Source organism: Denticeps clupeoides, chromosome 4 (genome assembly GCF_900700375.1).
Source record: "Denticeps clupeoides chromosome 4, fDenClu1.1, whole genome shotgun sequence".
NCBI lineage: Eukaryota > Metazoa > Chordata > Actinopteri > Clupeiformes > Denticipitidae > Denticeps > Denticeps clupeoides.
Genome location: NC_041710.1, coordinates 1,456,483 through 1,477,960, shown reverse-complemented (window position 1 = coordinate 1,477,960; position 21,478 = coordinate 1,456,483). Strand labels below are relative to the sequence as shown.

Here is a 21,478-nt window from a genome sequence, read left to right as displayed (position 1 = left end):
CAGCTTCACCGCGTGTGTGTGAGTCTTCATTACGACTCCCCTCCTCCCTGCATGAGCAGATGTGTTCTCCATTATTGATCAAACCAAACACTTCCCAACTCCACGGACCACCACTCGGCAGGTAGTTCCTCAGCACAAACCCCAGCAGAACCCCGAACAGATCAGCTTCACACAAGCTTCATTCTCACACATTTTCACAGACGTCTGTACATGATCTCTATTATTAAGAGATTTCCACAGGATGGATGGATGGAAGGGTTAGGCAGTAATGACAAAAAATGTTTGTTTTTTTTAAATGTACAGTTGTGCTTTCTCATTTAAAAAAAAAAAAAGAAGCAAAATTGTCATTGTGATACACAGCAGCACAGCACACGGTGCACACAGTGAAATGTGTCCTCTGCATTTAACCCATCACCCTGAGTGAGCAGTGGGCACCATGACATCCTCATGGCTCAGTCCATCCTGTCCACTCGGCGCCTCTCACCAGCTGATTCTTGGGTGACAGTAAACGAGACGGAAGGACGCCATCTAGTGGTGGAGAATTACACCCGCTGAAGCTTCGAACTACTGGAAAGTGCTTGATCTTTGTGAACAGGCGTGTCTGAATTGCAGGTCTAGGAAATGGCAACAAATATTCTGGAAGAAAGGGTTAAATCCCTCCCGAATAATTCCTTCTGCAGTTCAAGAACATTGTCCAAAGGCATGAACCTAAAATAAACCGGGAAAAAAAACCCCATTACTGATCATTTCCCAGTGGCATAACATGCTTTCCTCGTTGGTTCAGGTACTTACAGCCCAGACGGGATGGTGGAAGGAGGCCAATCAATTCTTCTTTTTCTTCTTTTTCATGGTGATGGGAAAACCAGAGGAACTGGAATGGAAAGTGCTCAGGTCAGCAGAAATCCGGCGCCCAGCAGTGTAGCTCAACTTTCACAGGACCCCATGCCAAAGTTGTCAGCGTCAGTGAAGACTTCGAGGACGAGGCCGACCACAGACATCTCGTCTGAGGACCATGTTCGAGGACCACGAGGCAGAAGGACCTGTACCTGGAGGGCTGGGGATGCGTTTACTCCAGGACAAACAGAGAAACGGCACGTCAATTCACACCAGCACACCACGCCTTCACGCAGCAAAACTCTCACCTAATATAACACTAAATGTAGAACTGAGCACCCTCCAGATAAGTTCTTTCTTATCTCTTATCGAGTCATGTTGAAACTCGACTAATGATGAACTTAGAATGGAGACAGAAAGCCAAAAACATTCATATTACTTATATATGCTAACTGTGCTAAAGATCCAGATAAATTATATATCATTCATTGTATTTAAATATCCTGATAAATTTTATTTTGCTAACTGTATTTAAATGTTCAGATTCAGTTAGTCCAAACTAACATCTGGATAAATTATATATTGCTTACTGTATATAAATATCTTGGTACATTATATGTAATGAGTGAATAAACACAGAACATCCATATATTCATTTTTATTTTCAGGAACATTAATGTGCTGAGAATAAAATCGATGGAGTTGATGCGGTTTCTTGGTCAGGGGAGCTCCGCCCATATTTCCCACTGAAGACGCTGATTGGCTCTAATTCTGCTGCTTTTCTGTGTGTTCGAAAAACATGAAATCCTGCAGAAGCAAGAGACGTTCATGGCTGAGGGATCAATTTAAGAGAGAGCTGGACAGACAGGAGGACACACTGAACATGGAGCAGTAGGACATTATAAATGATGAGCTGCTGAGACATCAGACTTACGATAAGAAAACAGGCCCCAAGGATTACGGCCTTTATCCGAACATCTAGGTCCACTGGAAACTGTAGTCCAAAGTTGTCTGCGTCTGTGAACATCTCGTTCTCAAAGCCGGACCACTGCTTAGAAATCCTACCAACCACCACATCCTCGGCCAGCGACTTGATCTGGGGACACAGATGCCATCAGGTGTGGGCCAACCTGGGTTAGATGATGTGGAGTGGTAGTAGCCTAGTGGGTAAATGCTGTAAATGTAATGTAATGTACCTCGAAGTTGACATCGCTGCAGCAGGTGCAGTCAAGGAACGGCCCCACGATCTTCAGCGCGGGCACCTTGGTGGCGCTCTGAACGGTGAACTTGGGCAGAAACGGGTGCCAGTCTTGGGTGACGTATCCAATCGGGCTGCCAGGTGGAGACTGGACCTCCAGCTACACAAACACACAAAAAGTGTCCGGCCCACGGTTCACCTTGACAAATCATGCACAAGGCAGCACTGAAATATGATTACTATGATGAGAGTCTGTTCTCGGCCCACCTCCTGCAGGCAGCAGGGACAGCAGCAGCTGCCGCAGCGCAGTGGGCGTGTCAGCCTGATCACTTCCTGTCCGAAGTTGTCCTGGATGTGTATGATGAAGGAACGCAGAGGTCCGCAGACCTGTCGGTTACAGCAGTCGTTCTCCTCAGCCACAAAGTAGACCTGCTGACCCATGCTGTTCTTCACCACGTACCGGTTGTTGGTCTCCCACCCTAAAATCACTTTGAACAGACCAAGGGGAACATTCACAACTCACACACACACCAATAAACGTCCATTCTGTCACACGCGCTGCATCTCACCCTCAGTCAGCTCCATCTGCTGGTGAACCAGGAGCTGGTCAACCTGGACCAGGCAGCATGAAGGAAAGCACATAACCTCACCATCCAAGATCACACAATGCAAACAGGAACCCAGCAGAAGCAGAACCAGGAAAAAGTTCTCCAATGCACATCTTACCATCGTCTGACTGCGCTGCAGCATCCTGGCTAAACCACCGTAGAAGATCTATACATGGCATTCATTCATGTGTAATTTACAACTAAATCCAGATTTAACTCTCCTTTTGCTCACAGGACCTGCTGTTCAGTTTGTTTCTCCGTGCTCTGAATACTGTCCATCCTCTACTGTTAGAAGGAGAATTAGTGTAGACTGTATGAATTCATTGTTTTTCAGATTCTACAGATTAATGTCCCAACGAGGCCACACCCTGTCAGGTCTAGAAAGGGTCCAACTTTGAGGGGCGTGATCTGCACTGGCTGTAAAGCCCAATGAGACCTACTGTTTGTGATTTTTGGGCTAAAAAATGTACTGTTGTAAAGAGCTGCACACCTGAGTAAGGTATTCCAGCCCTGCTGGGCAGCCTGGCAGCGCTTGTGGAACTGGCATCGTCATCATCATGGGTACCTGATGGGGAAGAGAACCTGAAAAATGTCCTCAGGTGAAAATATGGTTCCTCTCAGGTGGGGCATGTAAGGTGCATGATGAATGGGAGGAGAGTGAGGAGTGAAATGAGTGTGATGAGTAAGATGAGCGTGAGGAGCGTAATGAGTGTAAGAAGCATGATGAATGTGAGGCATTTGATGAGTGAAATGAGTGTGAGGCATGATGAGCATGAGGCATGTGAAGAGCGTGATGAATGTGATGAATGTGAAGTATAGAATAAGATGAGGATAAGGAGTGTGATGAGTGTGATGGGTGTGAGGAGTGCCATAAGTATGAGCCGTCTATGTGAGGAGTGTGATGAATGTGAGCCATGTGAGGAGCGGGATTAGTTTAAGGCGTGTGAGGGGCGTGATGAGATTGAGGCGTGTGAGGGGCGTGATGAGTTTGAGACGTGTGATGAGTTTGAAGTGTGTGAGGAGCGTGATTAGTTTGAGACATGTGAGGGGCGTGATGAGATTGAGGCGTGTGAGGGGCGTGATGAGATTGAGGTGTGTGAGGGGTGTGATGAGTTTGAGACGTTTGATGAGTTTGAGGCGTGTAAGGGGCGTGATTAGTTTGAGGCGTGTGATGAGTTTGAGGCGTGTAAGGGGCGTGATGAGTTTGAGGCGTGTGAGGGGCGTGATTAGTTTGAGGCGTGTGATGAGTTTGAGGCGTGTGAGGGGCGTGATTAGTTTGAGGCGTGTGATGAGTTTGAGGCGTGTAAGGGGCGTGATGAGTTTGAGGCGTGTGAGGGGCGTGATTAGTTTGAGGCGTGTGATGAGTTTGAGGCGTGGGAGGGGCGTGATTAGTTTGAGGTGTGTGATGAGTTTGAGGCGTATAAGGAGCGTGATGAGTTTGAGGCGTGTGAGGGGCGTGATGAGTTTGAGGCGTGTGAGGGGCGTGATTAGTTTGAGGCGTGTGATGAGTTTGAGGCGTGTAAGGGGCGTGATGAGTTTGAGGCGTGTGAGGGGCGTGATTAGTTTGAGGTGTGTGATGAGTTTGAGGCGTATAAGGAGCGTGATGAGTTTGAGGCGCGTGATGAGTTTGAGGCGTGTAAGGGGCGTGATTAGTTTGAGGCGTGTGATGAGTTTGAGGCGTGTAAGGGGCGTGATGAGTTTGAGGCGTGTGAGGGGCGTGATTAGTTTGAGGCGTGTGATGAGTTTGAGGCGTGTGAGGGGCGTGATTAGTTTGAGGCGTGTGATGAGTTTGAGGCGTGTAAGGGGCGTGATGAGTTTGAGGCGTGTGAGGGGCGTGATTAGTTTGAGGCGTGTGATGAGTTTGAGGCGTGTGAGGGGCATGATTAGTTTGAGGTGTGTGATGAGTTTGAGGCGTATAAGGAGCGTGATGAGTTTGAGGCGTGTGAGGGGCGTGATGAGTTTGAGGCGTGTGAGGGGCGTGATTAGTTTGAGGCGTGTGATGAGTTTGAGGCGAGTAAGGGGCGTGATGAGTTTGAGGCGTGTGAGGGGCGTGATTAGTTTGAGGTGTGTGATGAGTTTGAGGCGTATAAGGAGCGTGATGAGTTTGAGGCGCGTGATGAGTTTGAGGCGTGTGAGGGGCGTGATGAGTTTGAGGCGTGTGAGGGGCGTGATTAGTTTGAGGCGTGTGATGAGTTTGAGGCGTGTAAGGGGCGTGATGAGTTTGAGGCGTGTGAGGGGCGTGATTAGTTTGAGGCGTGTGATGAGTTTGAGGCGTGTGAGGGGCGTGATGAGTTTGAGGCGTGTGAGGGGCGTGATTAGTTTGAGGCGTGTGATGAGTTTGAGGCGTGTAAGGGGCGTGATGAGTTTGAGGCGTGTGAGGGGCGTGATTAGTTTGAGGTGTGTGATGAGTTTGAGGCATATAAGGAGCGTGATGAGTTTGAGGCGTGTGATGAGTTTGAGACATGTGAGGGGCGTGATGAGATTGAGGCGTGTGAGGGGTGTGATGAGTTTGAGACGTATGATGAGTTTGAGGCGTGTAAGGGGCGTGATGAGTTTGAGACGTATGATGAGTTTGAGGCGTGTAAGGGGCGTGATGAGTTTGAGGCGTGTGAGGGGCGTGATTAGTTTGAGGCGTGTGATGAGTTTGAGGCGTGTAAGGGGCGTGATGAGTTTGAGGCGTGTGAGGGGCGTGATTAGTTTGAGGTGTGTGATGAGTTTGAGGCGTATAAGGAGCGTGATGAGTTTGAGGCGCGTGATGAGTTTGAGGCGTGTGAGGGGCGTGATGAGTTTGAGGCGTGTGAGGGGCGTGATTAGTTTGAGGCGTGTGATGAGTTTGAGGCGTGTGAGGGGCGTGATGAGTTTGAGGCGTGTGAGGGGCGTGATTAGTTTGAGGCATGTGAGGAGCATGATGAGTTTGAGGCGTGTGAGGGGCGTGATTAGTTTGAGGCGTGTGAGGGGCGTGATTAGTTTGAGGCGTGTGATGAGTTTGAGGCGTGTGAGGGGCGTGATTAGTTTGAGGCGTGTGATGAGTTTGAGGCGTGTGAGGGGCGTGATTAGTTTGAGGCGTGTGATGAGTTTGAGGCGTGTGAGGAGCGTGATGAATGTTTACCTGGTGGCAGTGCAGTGCTTTCATATGAGGGGGGAGGACAGAATCCCTCTTGGGGGGGACTCGCAGTGTAAACTAGAAGAACAGCAACATATCAGTTCTCCTGCCATACAATGAAGATTCTGTATTCTTATGAAATATCATGAAGCGTGTGTCTCACATGGAGGCTGAACTGAGAACGGATGAGAAACAGGAGGAACCTGGAGTCCTGCAATCACATTAAATATTCCAGTCATTATATCTGATACATTATATAGTCCAGTGGGGGTCCTCACATACCGCTGGGATCCATGCGTGTCCACACTAAGGTCCTCCTCTACACCAGCGAGCTAAATTCACTCAGCTTCTCCAACAGCTGCCATCTGCCAAATCCTCCACAATAACAGAAAAAGCCACAACAGAAAGATGACTGAAACATGTAGTAACAGTATGATGTTCATAAAAAATTCTACATTTGGAATGGTTTGCACTTATAACATTATGATCATCCATCTAATATTATTGATAGCCACAAAAACGACCCTGATCCATATGGGCTTGAGCTCCACTAAACGGCTGAAGCAGGTATCTGCTGTGGTATCTAGTGCAAAGCTGTCAGAAGCAGATTGTCCAGTAAAGCTGTGAGGTGGTGCCTCCACGGATCAGAGATGTCTGGAGGACAATCAGCATGTCGATCTGCTGAAATCTGTTTCCATGAAGAGGTGGACTTAGCAACATTGCTTAACCCGAGGTTTCCCAGCACTGACCAAACATGTCCCATCCCTCGCTGTCCTATGTAGTCATATTTTAAGGTGTCCATAAGATACAAACCTGGCAGTGGTGCAGCTTAGTTCTCTGCAGACGGCGTCTCGCTGGTCACCAAAAGAAGGGGAAAAAACAACAATAATAATAACAGCAGTTCTAATAAGAAGAAGGAAGACGGCAGTGAACAGATGACCCGCTGTTGCCAGGTAACCAGTGCAAACACAGGAGTCGTGTTCACCTGAGACACAACACACCTGCACACACGCACCATGCTGTGGAAGGCTGATTGTATCGTAAAACGTGCAGCATGCATACAGGCCCTGTCTTTATAGGGGCAGCCAGGTTAACGCCAAAAAACTGGGGTTTTGTCTTCATTTTGGTTTTGGTTATTAGTCTTGGTCACGTCCATCTTTGTTTTAGTGAGTTTCAGTCTACTAAAAGGGTTAAGTGTCCTGCTCAGGGACACAATGGTAGTAAGTGGGGTTTGAACCTGGGTCTTCTGGGTTACCCACTAGGCTAATACCACCCAATCTCGTTGTCTTGTTTCCTTCACGTCATAAAAGTTTGTTGATGGACATATTTCGGCAACATTTTGAAAACACTACATAGAATCTATAACAGTCTGCACCCCTAGAGACGTTCAAGTACAGTCATTTCTCACTTCGGTCAAATATGCTTATACTACCCAGACGATTGATGTGGGAATAAATTTATATATTGTACCAAATCAAAATCTTCAGCCAACACCAATAACTGACAAAATGGCTGTTAAAACTGGAGAAGTTCTATATCAAGAGCCCAGAAGCTTCATTACAGCTTCATCACTTGATCTCAGATTTGCGATTTTGTTTCAGTTACCAATAAGAGGCAGCTTATCACTGACTTTCAAAACCAAAGCTACAGACCTGCTTCTCAGCCTGCTGCTGCTATGGGTTCAGACAAGACTCGTTTGAATGAATTTGGACTGTATCTCACCCTGAACATGTGGTCCATACAGCAGAAGAGACTGAGGTCTGACCACCTTGAAGATCCTCTCAGAAGGGTAACTGGACCCCGAACCTCAGGAGACAGCAGAGTGAAATCCTGGCAGAGAGAACATGAAGGACATGAACTTCAGCTCCTCACCACACACCTCAGACAGACTGCAAGTGTAAGGTGACGGCAGGGTCAGGACACCCGGCCTCGTCTTTCATTCTCATAGAACTTTACAGTAACATTGGTTTAACACTCATTTTAGCCCCCATTTGATTATTTGTTCAGTCATGGAGATGATGAGCAGAATTATCGAAGCATGTGTGTGTACCTGTTAGATCTCAGAGCAGCTTCCATTTTTCCAGCTGAAGCCACTCAGAAGCTCCTTCCTCGCACACGGTGTCAGTTTAACTTCACCTGTAACCTGCTTTTTAAAATGCGCCATTCACTGGTCCTTGTGTATGAAGGTTCTGAGCATCTCGCTGAACCCGATGAGCACTCATGCTGTAGGTGTGTGGTAGTGCTGTCCTACTCTCCTCTAGATTCTGACCTTCTCACCACCAGTTTTGTTATCATTGATCATGAATTATTGCAGATTAGAAGTATTGCCACATTCATCACATCTAGTTCTAATTCTAAAGAAGGAAGGTCACTACAACATTTGAAGCATCTGAGTTTATGATATTTCCACATATGAGATTTCCTGTGGATCGGTGGAAGACTGATAAACAAAGTTTCTCTCTTTCACCTGGATCAACAGTCCAGCACTGTACTCACGTCATTTATTCATTTATTCATCTTGAAACACAGTTTTGACAAAAAAAAAAAAAAGCTAAAAAATGATCACTGTAGGGCAGGGGTCACCAGCCCTGGTCCTGGAGGACACTTGTCCTGGACATTTTTGTGTTTACCTTCATTTAGCAGACCAGATTCAACCTCTGTACTTGTTATCACCCAGTGTTGGGGTTGAATGAGGTGTGGTGGAACATGGAAGGTTCTGTGCAGGACTGGTGCCCTCCAGGACCAGGGTTGGTGACCCCTGCTGTAGAGACTCCTGAAGCATCACTTCCTCCCGTCAGAGAAGCTGGATGTGTGATTTCCTGCAGGACCTCGTCTCAACTTACTCAACACAATTTAATTTTAATAGACCAAGAAATTTACTGGTACATACTTATTAACAAAGTCCCAGTTATCTCATGTTTTAATCAAATGCTTGGTTATGTGCTGGGTTAATTCAATGCTTGGTTATGGATCTTCATCAGCAGATCAGGCACACCCCAGACAGCCAATCCGCTGCCCACGTTTATCATCGGACCCACCGTCTCCACTGTCCATCTCGACTTCTTTCCTTTAAAACATGGCGTGGTATCTACTTTCAGTAAATCTGAATTTCACATTTGAAATTGAAAAAAAAAACGACGCAGATCTCGCATTATCGCTCTTCCTCTCAACGCAGTCATTCTTGAGGCAGATGAAGCAGTCATACTGGGGATGGAAAGCAGGGTCAAAGGTCACTCTGCTGCTGCGAAACCCACCTTCCCGTCGCCTTTCCGTTTGCTCGGTGAACGTAGCCGCTGCGCTTGCAGGTGGAGGTGTGCGGCAAAACTCGTACAAAAGCCTTCATTTCGTCCTCCTGTCGTGTCGAAAATGTTTTTACGTGCATCTCAGCACACAACCAAATCATGCACAGTGTGGGAGTTTGTGGCAGCAGCGACGATGATCCAAATCTGGAGACCAAATGCATGAAGTCGATGTAGCTGGGCTCCTTGATCGCCTTGTCCATCAGCCCGCGGCGCTTCTCGTCCTGGTTCTCATATCGACTCGCCTCCGTGGAGACGAGCAGCAGAACGTGGAACCAGAACCACCCGCATCTTTCTGACTATTGATCAGCTCTGAAACTTGCCCTCTGTTCCCTTCTTCTCGGAACTGGAGCCAAAACCCACCGTCAGCAGGGGCGTCTCGTTTCACTTCTCTTACACACAAGAAAAGACTTTATGAAGATATACACAAAACAGGTCGAGGCAACGACTCCACTGGAGCTCTGAAGGTATCCGCTGTGGCGTCTGGCATCAAGCAGTCAGTAGCAGTACCTCCATGAATCAGACTCTTTTTTCAGTATTTAGCTCTGGAGAATTTGGAAGCCAAGACCACACTTAAAAAAATGATCCTGAGAAATAGGCCACCACCATCAGGGAATATTGGACCTGGTCAGTAGGAATATTTAGATGTCCACCTTAACGCAGGACAGGGCCGGACCCTTTCAAATTTGGAGGCCTGGGCGAGATTTTAGGTGGTGTCACACGTCGTAAAAATTATTTAATTCCCTTGCTAATCAGGTAAATTCATGTTGGTTTGACCGTTTCATATTAACACACATTAATACCAACAAGTTTTAAAGGTCCCCTGATGTGAAAATGTGACTTTGTGAGATTATCTAACATTAATACAAGTTCCCCTATCTGAACAGCTGAAAATAAAGTATGGATTGGTACGTCAATGTATAATGCTAAATCATTTTGCTGTATATGGATGGCTAGCTTTTACCTTCAGAATATGGCCGTAACATTAGCTCTGCGGCTAACAGCCCAGTTAGCAGGCTACTGTCCTACGCGTAAAGATAGATGGTATCAGCAATGTGTGTGAATGGCGTGATTCTGGGTCAAGAACTGCGTGTCTACGAGCCATTTCTGTACACTGTTAACATTAGCGCACGGCACCGTGACCGGCAGCTGGCCACCGACACAGGATCCGAACATCACACCGACTCCACCACCTCACCCTCTTCACCATTCTTAAAGATTCTAGCAGCTGAAGCTCCACCCACGCAAGATCTTTGGCAATGGTGGGCCAGACGGGGCTTTTGGTGGGTGAATATTCCCCCAAATCACGCTAACAACAGGCCCGGCTTTATTCCGAACTGAGCCTCTCTTAGAACAGAAGCGCCATGACGTCTAACTGTGAAATTTTACAGCGCTTTTATACACGTCGCCTCTTGAGTCACATGATAAGTCACTCATAACTGGTTACGTTCTGGTATATTGGTGTTTTTGTCCTGTGTGTGTGTGTGCCATCTTTAATTTAGGACCCAAATTGGTTCCCAGGTTGCCAAACACCCTGCCCTGCTCCCCATTGAAGGCAGTGGTGGCCTAGCGGGTGAAGAAGCGGACTCGTAATCAAAAGGTTGCGGGTTTAGTGACATCCCCAAGGTGCCACTGAGGTCGGTACCGTCCCCACACACTGCTCCCCGGGCACATGTCATGGTGCCCACTGCTCACCAAGGGTGATGGTTAAATACAGAGGACACATTTGTGTTTCACAATGACAGTCACTTCATTTTCACTTTCCAGTGGCTCGATGTTCAGCTGCTCTGCCTCATTCATGTAGCTTTGTGCAAATACTGATCAAATAACATTCAAGCCTCAGAACAGAGTTGAAAACGTACACAATTGTAAGAGGAGCAGCTACAGTAAAAAAAAAAAAGAAGCAGTAACCCCAGGAGAATAATGAGTAACTAGAAACCAAAATTCCAGAGGAGATTTTGATGGGCCTGTCCGGGCATTTTTCGCTGGAGCGGGCGTGGCCTCCTGAGCTGGTCTTAGCTGTAAAATCAGGCAGTGTTATTAATGTAGCCGACGGAGCAGGCGGCCACAGGAAATTTGGTGACGTTTAGAACATGTTGAAAAGATAGCATGTTAGCAAGTTAATGCTAGCATGCTAACATAAAAAGTGCTAACAGGCCGTGGCCAAGATGAGTCATATTAAATTTGGTGACGTTTGGAGCATGTTGAAAAGATAGCATGTTAGCATGTTAATGCTAGCATGCTAAGATAAAAAATGCTAACAGGCCGTGGCCAAGATGCGTCACGTTAAATTTGGTGACGTTTGGAGCATGTCGAAAAATTAGAATGTTGGCATGCTAATGCTGTTAATAGCTCCCATTTTGGACTAGAATAATAAAAGCGTTCTGAAACTGCTTTTTGGGGACCGTTTTTGTAGACCGTAAATCCCACCAAGCCAAGCTATATGTCAAACCGCGCAGAACGAAAAACCGCACAACCTGACATGAAAGTTGTGTGTGCGCTGTGAACCGTGTCATCGCAAATTCTAAGAATCCAATTTTTTTCCACACTTTTAATAGTTTGGTCACGAATTGTGGGTGTACCGTAGTCTCCAATGAAGCAACCAATATGTCATTTTGTGCAGAGAGGTCAGGCGTCTCAAGGTCTTAGGTCCTAGTGTGGCAGCCACAAATGCAACACATGGCCTTTTTTGCTTTTTTCCTAATTTTCCAGGTTTTCCTGACCCCTGTTGGGGGTAGCGACACATGTGTCAGATTGTGTGACTTGACTCCCGTGTCGCTAGCTTTTATGGCTTGTCACAGGCAGCTGAAAACTTCTTCCTCTGCACAATAGTAAACCGTACTTTTTCAACTTTGAACCTGATTTGTGGGCGGCCCCTACAACCTACTAAAATAAACAATATGTCATATTGTCCATAACACGTCCTTTTTTTTCTTTTTTCCCCCCAGTTTTCCCTGTTTTTCAAACCCCCGTTGGTGGCACCAATTCGTCCTATATGTCAGATTGTAGGTCTGCCAAAGGCCTCGCCTCGACTCCTGGGTCACTAGCTTCAACGGTTACCCTCAGGAAGCCAAAAACACATTCCCAGCACAATAGTAAATGGTCTGTCATACTGACAGGCCCAAATGAGAGTGATGGAGAATTGCAAGGTTGTTCCTCCAGCTAGCAACCATGGACAAGGGGAGCTTGGACCAGGATCTTCTTGTGTGTAAGGTCAGCAACCCCAGATTACTGCCCATGGCAGTAAGCAGTGTGGAGTTTCAGCCTAAATAATTGTGTTCAGGTAGAGGTAGAAGACGCTAGAAGACAAAGTGAAGTCACTGTCATTGTGAAACACTGAAGTACAGCAAATGATGACAAACCAAAATGTCTCCTCTGCTTTTAAACCATCAAGGGTACCCACAACCTTCCGATTACGGGTCCGCTTCCTTACCTTATCATTAGGGCCAGTGGTGGGCTAGCAGTTAAGGAAGCGGCCCCATAATCAGAAGGTTGCCGGTTCGAATCCCGATCCCCGGGCGCCCCGGGCGCCTGTCATCGCAGCCCACTGCTCACTCAGGGTGATGGTTAAATACAGAGGACACGTGTAACTGTGTGCTGTGCTGCAGTGTTTCAGAATCACTTTCACTTAACCCAACCACAGCCCCAGCATCAGCACCTCGGTCCGCACGGTGATGTGAGGTCATCTGTAAATGTTTTATGGTCTGTAAGGAGGGAGAAAACTAAATCCTGCGGTTTAGCTGCTCACGTTGATCCTTAACTGAAGTGACGACTTAGTTAGCAAGTTAGCCCAGCTCTCCCAACCACCAGAGCTTCAGAACCAACCAAGGGTCACTGACGGAACGTTTTATTGATTATCAAACGGAATCACTGCACAGCCAAACGGACTGAGGGGATCCACAGAATAGACACGGGGGATGAAGGTCCGGTGCCCAGCGGAACTGAAATCTGTACTAAAAGCGGTTCTGGTTCTGGCAACCGGAGCGGACTCGGGAGAGAACTCAGGAGGAGGAGGAGCGGGGTGACAGGACAGAACTTCCCTGGCCTCCACCCGTGCCGGATGGTCACGATTGTCCCGACGCAGCCATGACCCCCAATGTCCCCGTGCCGACGTCCCTGCCGCGTCCTGTCAGGTGCTGGAGGGTGGGGATGTGTCCTGGCGTGGACGCGCTCCGCTGTGGCGAACGCAGCATTTCCACCACCACACAGGCAGGAGGCGCTCTGGAGCGCCGCCGCCGGAACCCTCGACTCTCCACACCGCCCCGGGGCGCGGCCACACCCTCGCACAGGCGGCTGCAGGTGGCGATGCCACAGAAGGAGGGGTCGTCTGAGTGCGAGGAGCCTTCTGAACTGCCCTCCGATGGCTGGTCTGTTGTGGGCGGGGCAGGTTTGGGGACATCTTCGGTGGCAGTGGTGCTCTGCGGTTGGAGCGGTGGTGCTGCGGCGAGGGACGAGGCGTGTAGCGTCTCCGCCTTCTTCATTTTACAGCGTTTCTAGAGACAACCACAAACACTGTCAGAAAATTCAGTCAAGAAGGAAAAAAAAAAAAAAAAAAAAAAGTCAAACTCCGCCCCCTACCTTTTTATTTAGAGGTTTGCTTGCCGTGTCCACCTCACACACCGCGCCCAAACCTGCATACATAAATCACATAATTCCACATAATTGTTGCACTGACCATTTAAACTTAGTTTAAATGCAGTGATATACCATATCTTTTTGTGACTGCTACAGACCACAGTATTGCAAATATTGCAAGTCAACAACGAAAACCAATATGCAAATACTGCAAACATAACCAAATATTACACTTTTATGTCTTTAACATGAAATGTGTAACAGGTAGGGTGAAGGTGTGCAAATCAAATGTATAAAGATAAAAAAAAAGAGCAAAAAGTAAAGTAAAAAAAAGAGCAGAGATTTTGTGCAAAGAGTCCAGAGTGATTGAGAGTGAAAGTGGCACACTGGCGGCATTCGAACCCGCAACCTTCCGATTACGGGTCCACTTCCTTAGCCGCCAGGCCACCACTGGCCGGGGTTATTAATTTTTTGTGAAAGTGAGAGAGACAGAGAGAGAGAGAGAGACTTGCCGGCTGTGCTGGGAGTCAGTTGGGGGTACGACGCCCTCCTCTTCACTCCAACCTCCTCACACTCCGACCTGAGAAGAGGAGAAATCGCCATGGCAACAACCACATTACAAACAGTTACTCCTTTACACACTCTGCGTGTGTGTGTGTGTGTGTGTGTGTGGTCACCTGTCCAGGCTGCAGTAGTTGTACGGTTTGTGCAGGTCGGCCTTGCTGTGTGTGTGTGCGCTGCTGCTCACCCTGCAGTAACCGTATATGAGTGTCGCACCCAGCAGCATAGAGAGACTCACACACAGCAGGAAGTAGCACTGTCTGTCTGACACCTGATACGAACACACACACACACACACACACGTGTGACATAACACAACACCGAAAATGTGTGAAACCACGCCCAAAGCAGACAGCCGACCTCGATCTGTAGCTGAGTGACTCGAAGTGACAGTGACAGCACCAGCGCAGTCACGTTCTCCAGCTGCGCCTGCAGCACCGTGATGGACTCTGTCTGTCTCTGGTCCTACACGGACATGAGAAAGCCAATCAGATGCAGTGGGTGGAGCCACGTCAACGACAACCCCGCCTTCCTAACCTGCTCCTCCGCCACCCTGGCTGTGTTCTGCAGCTTGATGATGGTTTTGTTGAAAGCCTTCTGCATCTCCTCCATCTGCTTACGGTACCTGAGGGAGTGAAGTGAGAGTGGAGGTGTGAACTTTTGCTATTGACCACATACTGTTTTTCTGCACATTATACAAATGCGTTCTTTAAAAACCACACAATGTGATTTCCTGAATTTTATTTAAAATGAAGTGATTGTTACTTGTGATACACGGCAGCACAGCACATGGTGCACACAGTGAAATGTGTCCTCTGTATTTGACCATCACCCTTGGTGAGCAGTGGGCAGCCATGACAGGCGCCCGGGGAGCAGTGTGTGGGGACGGTGTTTTGCTCAGTGGCACCTTTGTGGATCGGGATTCGAACCGGCAACCTTCTGATTACGGGGCCGCTTCCTTAGCCGCTAGTCCCTATTCTGTCTCTCACAGTTGAAGTGCACCTATGAGACAGACCTCTCCCATCTTTTTAAGTTGGACAACTCGGTGGCTGCCAACTACTTTTTTTTGCCCCACTGCGTGAGTGTGTGTGTGTGTGTGTGTGTGAGAGAGAAGAGAGTGTGTGCGTGAGTGTGTGTGTGAGTGTACAAACCTCTGGCTGAGCTGCTCCAGGTAGCGTCCACTCAGGGACATGTTCATCTCCAGGGCTTTGATTCGATTGTTGAGCCTCATGAACACAGACTCTTTCTGAGCAGAGTTGTGGACGGAGTTTAAACTCCCGCCGCCGCTCTCGTTCGACCCCGGCAGCTCAGCAGAAAACTCCGGTGAGGAGGAAGAGGATGATGACAGAAGCAGCTGTCCCTCCAGGATGGATTCCTCTAGCAGGTCCACTGAGCCCAGAGACGCATTCAGCTGCAGGGTTCCAGAGGGGGGCGGGGCGTCCGTCCCACCAGGGCTGACAGCCGGTGCCTGGGTGAGAGGGAGGACAGCAGACTCCTCCATGCTGGTCCTCAGGTTGGGGTCTTCAGATGGCAGACAGGGCTGCTCCTCTGTGGGCAAGGCGCTGGACAGGACAGTACTGCATGAGGTGGAGGACACAGAGGTGGTCGAGGACTCGGAGAGGGTGGAGCTTCTCTCTGACTTGGGCTCCGACAAGGCGGCAGGAACCTGGAGGTTCAGGGTGGGGGTCTCTTTGGGTGTGGATGCCTCAGTGAGGGCAGAGGTCAAACTGGGTGCCAGATCTCCCGGGTCAGCGGGTGGTGCCACAGCGGGTCCTGATGCAGCAGGAATATCTGTGGGTGGCGTTGGCCTCCAGTCGGTGTAAAAAGAGGGGTCTGTGGTGGTGGTGGGGGAGGGACGTGGACGTTCCAGGGACAGACTGACCGTGGGGACGGGCTGGGCTGGTTGCTGCGGCCTCCGGCCCTTCTGCCAAGCTGGTTGAGAGATGGCGCAGTAGTGAAGGAGGAGCTCCTGCAGGGCGGGGGCGAGGCAGCAGGAGGAACCTGACGCCTGCTGGCAGCAGAGGCTGCTGGGGTCTGGGCGTGGCTCCTCTTCCTCTGGCAGCAGAGTCACTATCGGCGTGGGCTGGGTTTCAGGCGGGGAGGTGGAGGAACCTTCTACATCTGGAGCTCCCTGCGCGTTCTCCACCCTGGAAACAAAGCATCTACCTTTCCCACAATTCCAATACAACCTCATGCGTGACCCCTGCTGACCTCTGTGACTTCAGGCATCATGGTCACTCACGGTAAAGTGGAGGCGGAGCTCAGGGTGGATGAAGTCGTGTTGGTGCCATTCACCCCTGGATTGGTCATGTTACCTGCACAGGTCACATCATGGTCAAGCTCGTGATCCTTCAAGAAAGGACCTTCAAGACAACCGTGCAGTGGGACCCACCTCCGTCCTCCACGCCGGTCCCCAGGACATTGGCGGCGATGTTATTCACCATGTTCAGGATGGCATCTGCAGGAACAGAGACGTGCGTTCAGAGTGGCGAACGGGCGACCCACATCACCCTGCTGCTCACCTTTCGCTGAGCCGATGATGTTCTTCTGAGATCTGCCTGTTGGTGAAAAACCTGGGGGGTAGTCTGTGGAGCGAAGGGCAAGAATCACACACAAAGGAGCTGAACAGATTCCGTTTTTATCACGTACACGTTGATGGGCTTCGTACCATCATCATCCTCCGAAATCTCCGATCGCTCGGAGGGGTCAGAGATCTCCTCGTACTCCTCCACCATACTGGTCCCAAAAACCCTGCAGAGATATCAAGGCTGTGAGGCAGAAGGGTGAACTTCACAGATCAGGAAGTGTGTGTGTGTGTGTGTGTGTCTGAGAGAGAGAGAGAGAGAGAGAGAGAGAGAGGGGGGGGGGGGGGGGGCAGCCTGGTTAATACTGAAACACTCGTCCTGAGTGAAACTCCTACCTGACCAGGCTGAGGGGGCAGAAGTGCTCTGAACCAAAGTGAGACAGAAGCTCCACCTAAAAAAAAAGAGAAGACAAAAAAAACACACACACACATTACACAGTAGTTAACCTTCATTCACATTAACACACCCACACACACACACACACAACAAAAGGGTTATATTAATAATAATATAGAAGTAAAATATCAAGATTTGAGGACCAGGCATAATGAACTGGACAGAAGCAGGTGGACTACAATGAAGGAGTGAGGGACACAGCGAGATAAAGAAAAAAAAAATCACACCATTGCAGGTTTAATTAATTATTTGTTTATTTTAAACTCTGATTTAACCACCCTTCATTACCCATGATGCTCTGAGAGACAGAGAGAGAGGAGGACGCTAACCTTTATGTACTTGGTGAACATCTGAAGCAGGGGAGAAAAGAGGAGAGAGACACCGTTACAGACGGACATGAGAAGGAGGGCTGAAGAGCACTGGCAGGTGGAGACTAGTCACTTCGGTCACGCATTCATGCGTTTTCACACTATTCTGTCCAACATGTTGTCATGACAACTGAAGCCCCACCCATTTCCCCCCTTTGGAACATGTAGTTTTCCCAGAGGGTGAAAGATTAAGTTCACGTTGTGACATCTCCAGGTACCTTGATGTATTTGGCATACAAGTGCTCATCCAGTGGGAAGCTCTGGACGATGCGCTCGTCTTGGGCGTGGAAGGTCCCCAGCTTCACCCACTTGTTGGTCGGGTATCTGAGAGAAAAGAGCAGAATGTCAGTAAATGTCAGTCCATTTCAGAACTGCATATGAACACTGAAACACGAAAGAAGCTCCATCAGCGTGGACAGGGCAGCTGACCGGTCACTGATGGACACCACAAAGTCTTTGGGCGTGGAGGAGAAGAGCTCAAAGTTGGCGATGTCCAGCTGCTTGACCTGGATTGGCTCACACAGCTCAATCACGAACCTACAGGACAATTAAACATCAAATATATCTCCATAATGACCTGGTCCCACCAACATCTCCTCAGACTTTTGCGCGCGCACACGGGCACACGCACACGCACACGCACACACACACACACACACACACCAGATCTTGTTACTGCAGGGATTCAGCATGTAGACATCCATATTCTCCATCAGGATGGATGACGTGCTCTGAAGGAAACAAAACATTATTATTTAAAAAAAATCAAAATAAATTAAAATAAAAACCACAGTTTGTACTCGGACCAAAACCACATGCAAACACACACCTTGGCATCAGAGTTGGCCGATAAGATTTTTGCTCCACACTCTACAGAGGCGTAGTTGTTGAAGTTTTTCTGAACTTTCTTGAGAGTGTGGGTGGCACCATTGAATGACATGGGCACTGACTGACCTGCAGTACAGGTGGATGAGAAGGAGCAAATGGAGTTTCACTCACACACACACACACACACACACACACACACACACACACACACACACACAGAGTACCTCCGATGCACAGATTTCCATTCATCATTACATTTCTGATTTTGTGTGTGTGTGTAGTTCACTGCTCCAGTCGCCTCACTTTTCTCTTTCTCCACCTCCATCATCTTCTTCCTCCACTCATCGAAGGTGGGGATGTCCTCCGCCTCTTTTGCAACTGGGGTGTCATTTTCTGTGGCCCCGCCCCCCTTTCAAAACAACAGGATCATCACGACTGCAGCTGGTAACTTTCATGGCCAATGACCACACCCACCATGCTCACCTTATCTTTCAGTGGGCGGGACACATTGCTGCCCTTGTCTCTCCTCATCAGCGGGGATCCCAAGGTCTCTTGCGTCTCCGCCTGCGTCCCCTCCTGCTCCCGGAGCGAGCTGCGGTTCTCCAGTGGCGCCGGGAGGCTGAAGGAGGAACGTTGGGTGAGGAGAGGTGAGGAGAGATGAGGAGACAATAGGTATGAATGTGGTGGGCAGTACTCACTTGGAGACGCTGCCAGAGGGGGGCAGAGCCTCGCCCCCCTCACAATCCACCGGGTCACTAGCAAATGGACTGTAAGGAGAAAGACGCTTCTATTATATCTCATAAATCCGATCGATAATAATCCCTCTTCCATGGTCGGCCCGGGTCTCACCTGGGAGGGCGGGTCTGTTCTGAGCTCGAACCGAGTTGGGTTCCGTCAGAGTCCGGATTCTGGGCACCTCTGCTGCTGGAGTGAGGTTCAGATGGGGGGAGATCGAGGTTCTGGCTGTGGCTCTGCCCCTGGTCCTGAGCAGGCTTCAGGTCCACCTCCTCCTCCAATGCCACCTCCGTTTTGCCGCCTGCAGCCTGCATACAGACCCACACATGACAAGGAAATATATTTAAAAATTTTAAACCGCGTGGTGAACGCTTTAAAGCCAGACTTCTGATCCCGTGTACAGAAATACTAAAAATTCCCTCTTCACGGGGTCTCCGATCCCAATCGACTCTGTTCTCCTTTGTTGTACCTCGCTGGTGGAACAACTTGCCCGGCTACTAGGCAAGAGACTACTACCGAGACTACTACCACCTTTAAGAAGCAGTTGAAAACCCACTTGTTTAAAAAGTATTTCAGGGTCCAACACACATGCACACACACTACACAAAATAATAATAAAAAAAACAACTAACAATTTGCTAGCATGTTCTATTCTTGACAAGTTCGGCCTTATCAGGGCTCTTTGTTTTGTAACTCAAAACCGAATGTGAATTGCTGGTGTCTTCCTTTTGTAAGTCGCTTTGGATAAAAGGGTCTGCTAAGTAAAGTAAAGTAAGCTGTTCTCCCTCAATCTGCTAATTTATGGTCTGATATTAGCACAAAAGAGTTTGGCAATGGTCAATATTGATAATGTATAATATTTTATATAATATTAACTACTGCTATTTAAGTTAAAAACTGCCAGGTTACAACATTTTCAAAATGGTTAAGAATATTCCCTCATAATTTACAAAAGTAATTTAAAATAATCAAATGTAATTGTCACATTACTTTTATGTAGTAATTGAAATAGTTACTCTACTATTACATGGTAAATAATTTAACTTTGAATTTAAATCTTCCCAACACTGGTGACAGAAGATGAGAACTGTCCACTCATGAAGGCACATGATTGGCACATGATTGTAAGTCGCTCTGGATAAGGGCGTCTGATAAATGCTGTAAATGCACATCCATTCATCTATTCTCTACTAGAGAAAGGGGAGGAGCTAATCATCAATAAAAAACCCAGGTTGTGTGTAATCTCACATTCTTTACCTTATCTGCACTAATCGGCTCAGGTTCTGTGGTTTTCTGTCTCTCCTCAGTCAGAAGTCCAGGATCTGAGGACCACGTGTCTTCGGCCTGCAGCAGCTCCTTCATCTGTTCACAGCACAGAAGCACAGACGGCATTCAAAACCTGTACTAAACCCCTGAAGGATTCATCAACGTCCATGGTTTTGTGTGGTGATACTTGATGATCACCACACCACTTGAATTTATTCCCCAACTCACTGGTGCCTAATATTAAATAAAGCAGGCATGGAGAACTGGGCGTACCTGAATATGCGAGCCCTGCTCCGGCGTCTCCGCTGGTCCACTGTCCTGAAATCCCTGGTCCGGCTCGGAGCAGGACACCCATCCACCAGGACACCTGCAGTACAAATTCCACATTTTTAAAAGCCAGAAATAGAAACGCTAAAGCATTTCACTGCATATCATACAGTGTATGAGTATGTATGTGATAAATAAAATTAATTTGAAACAGTCAGATGTTCATAACATAAAGAAGCGCCTTCCTCTGTTGTTCAACTTAAACTTCACTACGTCAGTAACAGCAGCACAACCATAAAACAGCTCCAGAAAAAGTTATTTCTAGACCTGAACTACTTCAGTGCAGATAACTCATCCCTCTAAACGCTGGAGCCCGTTGTTCAAAGTGGGGAGTATCCTACTGGCCTTCTAAGTCTGGTTCCGCACACTGACCAGTCATCTTATGAATACTTGGTCATCTTGGTCATCTAGTGAAATAGTGACAGAGGTCACCCAGCTTCACCACCTGTTCCAGCTCAGCACACGCAGACTGAAGTTCACGTCGGTGAGACTGACGTGGAGCGGCTAAGCCTCATTAGCTAACGGCTAACGACCCACCAGCACAGCAGCGCGGAGAGCAGGCAGAGCAGCGGCGCCCGCGGCTTCATCCTCCACCGGCCAGCGGCATCGTTCCTCCGCGTCACAGAACAACCCGCTCCCGACGGAGCGCCGCGCCAACTCAGGAGAGTCCGGCTGCGGAGTCTGAGTCGCCTCCGACTTCCGGGGTCCGTCACGTGGGCAAAAGGAGGCGTCTGATTGGCTGCAGTGAACCATAAACAGGAAGTGTGACGCGTCGCCGCGACCATGCTGATGGAT

At 48.5% G+C, this 21,478-nt stretch overlaps 2 protein-coding genes across 8 annotated transcripts; both read right to left on the bottom strand.

The window, feature by feature from the left end:
- Window positions 1-393: 393 nt before the first annotated feature.
- Window positions 394-6,689, bottom strand: LOC114788490 (phospholipid scramblase 1-like). Of its 6 annotated transcripts, XR_003749547.1 has the most exons (11): window positions 6,557-6,689; window positions 6,026-6,118; window positions 5,907-5,954; window positions 5,750-5,821; window positions 3,131-3,222; window positions 2,602-2,644; window positions 2,300-2,520; window positions 2,031-2,192; window positions 1,769-1,930; window positions 793-1,069; window positions 394-708 (listed from the first exon to the last, which is right to left on the bottom strand). XR_003749547.1 is itself a non-coding variant. In XM_028977121.1 (10 exons), exons 2-10 carry the CDS (start codon window positions 6,036-6,038, stop codon window positions 1,600-1,602), a joined length of 855 nt encoding a protein of 284 aa, XP_028832954.1. In that variant the 5' UTR covers window positions 6,039-6,431; window positions 6,557-6,689; the 3' UTR covers window positions 1,434-1,599. The 6 variants fall into 6 exon arrangements, 5 of the variants coding, with proteins under 5 accessions (XP_028832954.1, XP_028832952.1, XP_028832955.1 ...); XM_028977121.1 differs by lacking the exons at window positions 394-708; window positions 793-1,069 and adding an exon at window positions 1,434-1,641 and having other exon boundaries at window positions 6,026-6,431; XM_028977119.1 differs by lacking the exons at window positions 394-708; window positions 793-1,069 and adding an exon at window positions 1,434-1,641.
- A 6,184-nt stretch (window positions 6,690-12,873) lies between these two features.
- Window positions 12,874-21,425, bottom strand: LOC114788176 (SUN domain-containing ossification factor). Of its 2 annotated transcripts, XM_028976459.1 has the most exons (24): window positions 21,221-21,425; window positions 20,630-20,723; window positions 20,348-20,452; window positions 19,205-19,398; window positions 19,054-19,122; window positions 18,839-18,974; window positions 18,659-18,764; window positions 18,357-18,481; window positions 18,191-18,258; window positions 17,957-18,064; window positions 17,746-17,851; window positions 17,489-17,509; window positions 17,099-17,154; window positions 16,847-16,929; window positions 16,701-16,763; window positions 16,571-16,636; window positions 16,421-16,493; window positions 15,330-16,325; window positions 14,716-14,803; window positions 14,539-14,643; window positions 14,295-14,449; window positions 14,130-14,197; window positions 13,621-13,673; window positions 12,874-13,535 (listed from the first exon to the last, which is right to left on the bottom strand). In XM_028976459.1, the coding sequence occupies exons 1-24, from the start codon at window positions 21,268-21,270 to the stop codon at window positions 13,107-13,109; spliced, it is 3,417 nt and encodes a 1,138-aa protein (XP_028832292.1). In that variant the 5' UTR covers window positions 21,271-21,425; the 3' UTR covers window positions 12,874-13,106. The 2 variants fall into 2 exon arrangements, with proteins under 2 accessions (XP_028832292.1, XP_028832293.1); XM_028976460.1 differs by lacking the exon at window positions 17,489-17,509.
- Between the last annotated feature and the right edge of the window lie 53 nt (window positions 21,426-21,478).